This window comes from Triticum dicoccoides, chromosome 6A (assembly GCF_002162155.2).
Source record: "Triticum dicoccoides isolate Atlit2015 ecotype Zavitan chromosome 6A, WEW_v2.0, whole genome shotgun sequence".
In the NCBI taxonomy this organism is placed as follows: Eukaryota; Viridiplantae; Streptophyta; class Magnoliopsida; order Poales; family Poaceae; genus Triticum; species Triticum dicoccoides.
This window is the reverse complement of record NC_041390.1, coordinates 632,247,480-632,255,627: the sequence shown is the minus strand read 5'-3', so window position 1 is coordinate 632,255,627 and position 8,148 is coordinate 632,247,480. Positions and strand designations below refer to the sequence as shown.

The 8,148-nt window shown below is 41.8% G+C and overlaps 1 protein-coding gene across 1 annotated transcript in view; it reads left to right on the top strand.

The window, feature by feature from the left end:
- Positions 1–470: 470 nt before the first annotated feature.
- The window catches only part of LOC119316208 (protein SAWADEE HOMEODOMAIN HOMOLOG 2-like), an 8,321-nt gene continuing 643 nt past the window's right edge, over positions 471–8,148 (top strand). Inside the window, exons 1-8 of the mRNA XM_037590528.1 lie at positions 471–586; positions 877–1,039; positions 1,132–1,222; positions 2,007–2,070; positions 2,237–2,288; positions 3,394–3,522; positions 4,569–4,688; positions 5,289–5,573. Of these exons, the coding sequence (XP_037446425.1) occupies positions 471–586; positions 877–1,039; positions 1,132–1,222; positions 2,007–2,070; positions 2,237–2,288; positions 3,394–3,522; positions 4,569–4,688; positions 5,289–5,573 (1,020 nt within the window). The remainder of the gene's footprint in view (positions 587–876; positions 1,040–1,131; positions 1,223–2,006; positions 2,071–2,236; positions 2,289–3,393; positions 3,523–4,568; positions 4,689–5,288; positions 5,574–8,148) is intronic.

The following is an 8,148-nucleotide window of genomic DNA, read 5'->3' as shown; positions in this document are numbered from 1 at the left end:
CGGCTCTGAGAGCAATGTTGCTCGTACCCTGGCGGCATCTTGGAAACGCCAAACATTAACGCTTCCGTGGTGGTATCTTGGAGCCACTGGAGGCTAACCGTTGTTGTCCTCCTCCGCTTGACATGGTCGCTTGAATAAGGCTTTGATGCCAATTGTTAAACGCAACTACTACTCTCAGGTCCCAAACTATGAGGGCTCAGGAGCACTTTCAATAGTTGGCTCGGCGTGTGCTACTACTCGAAGCTCAACTGATCGAAGCCGAATGCTTTCTCTCATGTATTTGTTTGGGTAAGATGAATAAATATTAGTCCTTTACAAGCACAAATAAACCGCTCAATGAGGCCGATGACCACATTGCTTATGTGATGTTCTATATGACATCATAGCTGACCTCATGCCCTAGGATAACATCATGGATGACCTCACTATTTTAGACATGGTTTAATCCTACACTAACCATATGCCTAACAATGGAGAAGGGATGGGACATCAATCGGCAAGGTTCACGAGGAAGGGCGGTTCGATTTGAGTCGGTGCATTGCCCACGGTTGCTGGGGCTGGGCAGCTCCAACTACCCGCGGGCTAGGTGTGGTGATGGCGACCATGATGTGACCCCTTTCGCCAAATAGTAAATCCCAATATGCTGAATCGCTTGGCAGGGACGGGGTGAACCGATGCAAGTAAGCTCAGCGCAGCTAGTGACTCGGCTTCACACCACCTGGCGTTCAATGTGCACACTGAACCTACCTGTACGTACCACATTGGACGGCCAAAACACCTAGCACAAATTCTGACCGGAATTAGCACCCCTTAGTTAATTGCTTCGTTTACCCCAGGTAATTAATAATAAGATTAATTGCAGAACATTAATTGCAGAAGATTGCCTTCTCTTACATCAGAGGCTGGTAACACAACCTGCTCAACTAGTAACATATGCTTCTCCCTCCCACCCCTCTCCATCTCCATATCCATCTTCGACAAATCTGCTCAGTCATCTCACTGCTCCGGCGACGACAACGTCCCCATCCAGTACAATCAGGTACTAGTACATTTTCCAACCCCGTTGCCCAAGATCAGCTCCGTCTTATATATTCGGATCTATACATATTGATTTGTGTTGGGTGGTCGCAGGTGAGGAATTGGTTCCAGAACCATAGTTCCAGGATGATGATGATGCCTCCGGTGGCCGAGGAACACCACCTAGTGGCCATATCCTACTCAGGTGCTGCTGAAATCCCCATCTTAACTTAATAAGCTGGGTTTTTTTCACATACTCAGATGTAGTAATTCGTGTGATAGTTCAGTTGCTAGGATGTCTATTTCTAAAGCTCTGGTGGTGGAGAATTTATGCATATCAGTGTTGTACTCCTTAAATATGTTGTCGGCAGGGGTACCTCTCTCGGTGTCTAGGGCTCCTTAAAGGTTCTGCATGGAGTGAACCCTGTTGTCATGCTGTATCGATTAGTCGTTGTCGCCATTTGGGAAATTGCACGACACGTGGTTCGTGTGCCCGTTACATGTATGCACAACTGCAGGGAAAAAATGTCAATCAAGTTAATTTTGGCGTGTTTTTGATTTCGTATAGCCTAGTCTGTACTCTTTTGTGGGCACTTCAAAACATGCTGGCCCATTGCCTCGGTCGATGAAGCTCCTCTGGGATACTCCAGAACACATGGTTGTTTGTGGGCCCTTTACTTTTATTCAGAACAGCAGACAATTTTTTTAACTCAATTTAATGTTAGCGGGTTATGCGACTTTACAGCCTAGCATGTAGTTCTTCGTATTTCTGGGCCCTTCAAAGCACGTCGTCGCGCTATCTCAACCGTTGAGGCTTATTTCGGCAATTGCAGGACACGTGGTTCATGCTCCCTTTATATTTATTCATAACTCTTGGCCACATGGCACAATTTTCGTTTTGTCGTTTAGAACATTTTAATTTTGTAAACCGACCAAACACATACAATGAATCTTGACGATTATGGATTATTGATACTGTTGTTACCAATGGAATATTCCTTCAGATGGTGGCCAGGTCCAGTTTGAAGCAAAATCGGCTAGAAATGTCGTATGGTATGATCATATATACGTCTTTTGTGTCCTTTGATACCACATGTGGTCTGTTTTTGTGCATGTGAGTTAATTTTCCGTGCGAGCGTGTGTGGGTTTGTGTGGGGTGGGAGGGTTACTTGCGTGAACCATTCAGTTCTACATGCTTGAACAATTCTTGTTGTCACAGGTACGATGTTGCTGCCTTTCCGTCCCACAGGTTCAAGAAAACAAAGGACCCAGTAATGACCATAGAAATTTTTGTCAAATAGGATTGATGTTACTAAATTCATTGCTGGCATTCTTTATTCAACCATTCTGCTAGCAGTAAAGCTAGAGATGATTCCAGTTCTTGTGTATTTATTGTTCGATGACAGTATTGATGTTATAACATTTTGAACACCTGTCTTATCTAACTTTATGTTGTACGAGTCCTGTGTGTTGGGGAATTATCACTACAAGATAGTACTAATAAAATGGTGAACAGTTAAGAAGACGTAAAGAACCTTGAGTATTTGCTACTTTAGGCTCATGTGGAAAGCTGATACTAGGTGGTATAAAACTTACTTTCACAATCTCTGTGTTTTGTCATGTAAAACAAAATATGAACTGAACGTTTCTTTCAAAGATTATATAGCTGTGTAGACGTGTCAGAGTTTTAAAATGGAAAAAGTTAGTTCACGCCCTTCAGTTATCATGAGAAGCAATTTTAAGCCTTTGACCACAGTGCTATTACACCCTTGAGTTGTAGAAACTGAACGAATCAAACAACAATGGTGGTTTTCAACTGCATTGCCACCATGGAACACCACTGAACCATTCTGACACTCCCATGATCTATTGTCAACATAGGGAAATATTTGATTATGTATATGGTGCGAACATGCAATATAGCATCCTAACGCGCGACACAAACTGCACCACCTGATCGCACATTCCTTGTCGTGATCATGATGTCATGATCCGATCGTCAATGATGGCATGATGTTGCCCTGATGATAGCCATCACACAGTAGTCTCCTCGAAAATGGGTTATTAAGTTAAATTCTGGTCTGCTCTGCATCACTTTGTCATCGTCCCTGCAAGGTCAATTCATAATCAAGTCCTGGGCTCCTGACTGCTCCTCTTCTGCATAATCTAATCCCTTTTTCTACTACTGAAGTGATACGTGAGGTTAGGATTGATTCGCGCTTCCTATCACAGTCAAGGGTGAAAACTACACTCGATCATTTTCCTAGAATTATACAATACCCATGTTTATCTAGTGTTTAATCACGTTCCACAGCAGGTTCAATACGTGTGCATTGCGCCAACTGTGCTTGCACTTATTTATTTATTTTGTTTCAGGAAGTACTAGTTCGATTTACTTGGCTTGGACCCGAGGATGATGAATGGGTTGATGTTCAGAAATGTGTGAGACTGCGTTCTCTTCAATGTGTTGCAGCGCTGCCTGGGGATCTCATTCTTTGTTTTAAGGTAGCCATTTTAAACGACTTCTCTTCACCTGACTTGGCAAGTTAGCATCTCACAACTTGATAATTCATGTCTTAATGAAACTTTAAATTATGCTTTGAATACTGAGCCAGTTTATTTTAGCCACAGAATATGTATCCAATCCATGATTGCCTCCATTTCGCTTTTGTTATGCACTTGAAATTCTGCTTGTTAACTTATTATTCCACGTTTACTTTCTTTCTCTTACTTGTTGGTGGATGATAGAGTAGTGATGGGTATGTCGTCTGGGTTTCACCTGCCAAGAGTATTTCAAAGTTTCTGTTTTGACTGTTTGCACATGACCAAGATGTTCCTTGCCGACACTTAATGTTATGCAGTTTATATGGGCTCTATTTTTTGTTTGTATATACTTCTAAAAGTTGTTAGTCCAGTTTGTGAGTTTTCAAACAATTGTGGTTGAGAACACTTATTAAACGGCTTTACTATAATAATCTTCAAGAATTGGAAGTTTCAGTATTGCATGTATTTTATATGCTATAATGGACTAAATAAGACATTTAACTACAACGTGTGTTTCCTGTGTCTATCCATATTCTTGGTAATCATATTACATAGTATATCACTGTGATGCCACTTGGTCCAACCAGCACAATTGATTTCGCTATTTATTTGTCGATGCGCGAATGGCCAAACGACCGTAAAATCAATGCATTTCATTATGTCGTACTTTGAGTACTAAAACTGATTTTTAATCTAAAATTGGGTGTGAATTTATCCAAGAAATGTTGTCTAATAAATCCTCATGTTGGTAGTTGCGCACAAACACTGGGATGCCGATAAATTAGAGCATTGAGAGGAAATGTGCACAAACACCGGTATTTCAAGACAGTATTATATACTCAAATTAGAGTATTGTTGAGGGTCAGATTAAGGAGTTTTGATCGCTGGGTGTAAATACCACAGTGCAGGAAAGTTGAATGAAGACAAAACCTATTTTCATGTGATTAGGTATCTCATAATGTAGTGTTATCATTTACTCAAGTTCATTTCTCTGCTGAATTGAACAGGAAGGCAAAGAGCAGGCCCAATATTTTGATGCGCATGTTCTTCAAGTTCAAAGGCGCAGGCATGACGTAAGGGGGTGCCGCTGTAGGTTTCTTGTTTGTTATGATCATGATCACTCTGAGGTAATTCTCCTTCTGTCTACACTGTTGAATGTTCATGCATTTACTCTGCTTCAATTGTTATACCATGGTTGGTTGTCAGAATTATATAACTGAGGCTTGGGTCCTGGAGTTGTAATTCTGTTTATAGGGCTGTTTGCCTGATAATAGAAATAGATTTTTGACTTTTTCCTGCACTCCACGAAAATTATTTTTACAAGTACAACCCGAGTTGCCAAATCAGACCTCCAGCCCTATGATTTATATGTAGTAGGCTATGGTTTTCTTCTTCATAATGTGCCTGGGCATCAATAAATGATTATCTCGCCTCGGTCTTTCCTCTACCCATTAGAATCCATCCTAGTTGCTAACGGAAACCAAACTTACTTCAAAATTTTCATGTGATTTCATTTCCAATCTGCACTTCTGTTGGCGACCAAACAAAAGAAAACTAGTTTATGTAATATTGACGGGAAAGAATAGTGTAAAATACTATGTTTTTTGTTCTAGGCTTGTTATCTTACTATGTAGTCAAATAAAACAGAAGGGGGAGTAAGGAGTTTAGTTTGTTCTTATGATGCTTATACCCAATAATTTAATTTTGCATTTATTTTCACGTGACAGGAGTTTGTTCCACTGAGCAAGGTATGCCGTCGACCAGAAACTGATCACTTTCACCAGAAAGCCCAAAAGCAACACAAGATGATGGTTGTCAACACTGAAAAGGTGACCAGGGGTGGGGCTCCCATTCCACCAGATCAAGGAGGGCCATCTGACAAACCTGTTTCTCCCTTACTAGACGCACCTACTAGCACCCGCAGCAAATCAGTGGCACATGTTGAGATGGGGGATGCAGAGGCTGCCCGAAACGACGAAGCTGCAAATGAAGCACATGGCGACAAGATGAATGTGGGAGTGTCATTCTTTCGCTCCCCTGTGCATTTCCTTGTGAACTTTTTAGTTAAAAAATGTTCGCCTAAAAACTTCCAATCGAGGAAGGATGATTGGTTGCCCAATCTTTACCTAATAATAAAGCAAATTGGGTTTCTTTCGTTCGTCATGGCATGTTTCAGAAAAATCCCCCTATTTTAGAGAATTCAACCCGCAGTCCTGTTTTAAGTTAAAACGAATCGTTATTTTCATATTTTACACAGAAGTCCCTGTCTTTTCTTGAAATCAACCCGCCGTCCGGATTTAAGTCACACCTGAACCGTTATTTAACATTTTTCGAAAAAATCCTGATGTTTTAGATAATTCATCCGCGGATCATATTTAAGTCAAACAAATGATTTTTAAAATTATCCATATCTTTTAAACCGTAACTCCAATCTGAACATGTTATATATGAAATTTGATTAGAAAAATATGTACAATATGAATATGCGATTATTTTTACCTGTTAATATATTTGAGTCAAACCAAATGATTTTCTAAATTATCTGTATCTTTTAAACCATAACTTCGATTTTAACATACTATATATAAAATTTTATTAGAAAAATGTGTGGAATCTAAATATGATGTTAATTTTACCTGTTACATATTTTTAAAATATTGTTATGGAGGCAAACTTATAATTTATAGCGCAAGATTCTTTTTTTCATACCGGCGGCGATTCGGATTGCAAATAAACACCCCACTATAACCATATACGGAAAAGAAAACATCGATAACTACACATGCATACCTTTGAAAAATACAGGAGAAAACAACATATTTCTCATTGCGAGAGTGAGAGAAAGCGAGCGAGAGAGAGAGAGAGAGAGAGAGAGAGAGAGAGAGAGAGAGGAAGGAGAGAGAGAGACGCCTTAGGATTAACCATATTCAACACACGTTTTTTGTTGTTTTGTGTGAACACCGAGGCCATCACCGGCGAGGGTGAGAAGGAGGATAAGCGGCAACACAAATATGATGCCTCGCAAAAATAAAGGAGATGGACCTATTGTGATCTTGAGTGATGGTTGTTGAGTTAAGAGTGTGTGTTATGTTTTCTCTCTCCCATTGCAACGCAAAGGCTCTTTTGCTAGTAACTATAATGTGCCCATGTTGACTGGATTGCTTGTGTGGTGCACAAAGTGTTGGATTGGGTATCTATATCTATATAGCTATGTCGCCAGAGAAGATATTGTTTTGTGGTGGTATTGTCTTTCGGGGTGTGGGTTGTGCTTCAGTACAGCCCCCCCCCCCCCACCCCCACCCTCCCTAATGTAAAAAATTGGTGAATCTCAAAAAAAAATTGGCAGTTGTGTGATTTCCTATAATTAGCAGGGGTAATTTTATCCCACGGAAGGCCCTCCAAATAAATGATCCGTCTATACATCTCGTGAAATAATGGATCTATATATAGATCGCCCCTTGTCCTCTTCCTCTGCTTGGACACCTGGCGCTCTCCTTCATCAGGATAATGGCGTCCAAAACCTAAACCCTATGACATCACAACATTGCTAGATGGGATGGGCGCTCCTTCATCAGGATAATGGCGGCGTTCGAATGTATGATCCCTTTTTATGAATCAGATTTGCCAGTGTTGCAAACAAACATGGGTTTTTTGGGATAAAGGACAAAGACGAGAAAACCTATTCAGTAATAACATGATTTTATATTGCTTTAAGATGGTGATTGTCATCACCATTCCCCACCTAATTTCAGAAAAGAAGAGATACATAAATTGGAAGTACAATCGTATTTGCAATTGAGTTTAGTATAGCAGAACTAAGTTTCTGCTCAGATTTCCTGGTTAGATCCTCTGACTCACAGGGTGAATGTCGTCGCCGCCCCAACCAAATTCTCCTTCGCTCTCCCGTCCCTCGTTGCTGACAGCCTCTGGCTAGCCCGCGGCGGCGGCGAGGCACCTCTTCCAACTTCTCTTCCTCCTACTACCTGGGTGTGCTCCCTCTCTCTCACACGTCAACTAGGTACGAATCTCACCCCTACAGATTCCCTCCGTCTCGGCCAGCCGTGGCCTGCTTGGTGGCGACACTGCCCTAGTCGGGCATGCGTGTGAGGCGGACAACTACCACCAGTCATCACTACTAGGGAAAAGCTTATAGGCAGACGCTTACTAGTAGCGAGGGTTTATAACCCTCGCTACTGCTACTTACTAGTAGCGCATGTTTTTACCCCTTGCTATTACTAAGTTGGTACTAGTAGCGCGGTTATTTAACCTGCGCTACTACTAAGCGATCTCTACCGTGCCCTCTCGGAACATGCCATAGTAGTAACAAGGGGTACAAACCCGCGCTACTACTAAGTTGATAGTAGTAGTGTGGTTTTATACCCCTCGCTACTACTAAGTACAGGGTAGGTGAAATCCCCGTATCCTCGGCCGAATCCCTCCTCTCTCCCTCACTTTCCCCCTCTCTCACTTTCCTCGCCTCTCCTTCATACTCCAGCGGTGGCCGCTGCTGGTACACTCTGCTTTCTTCCCCCCTCCCTTCACCGTCTTCTTCTCGCTCCAGGTGAGCCCTCCTCCTCCCCCCCCCCT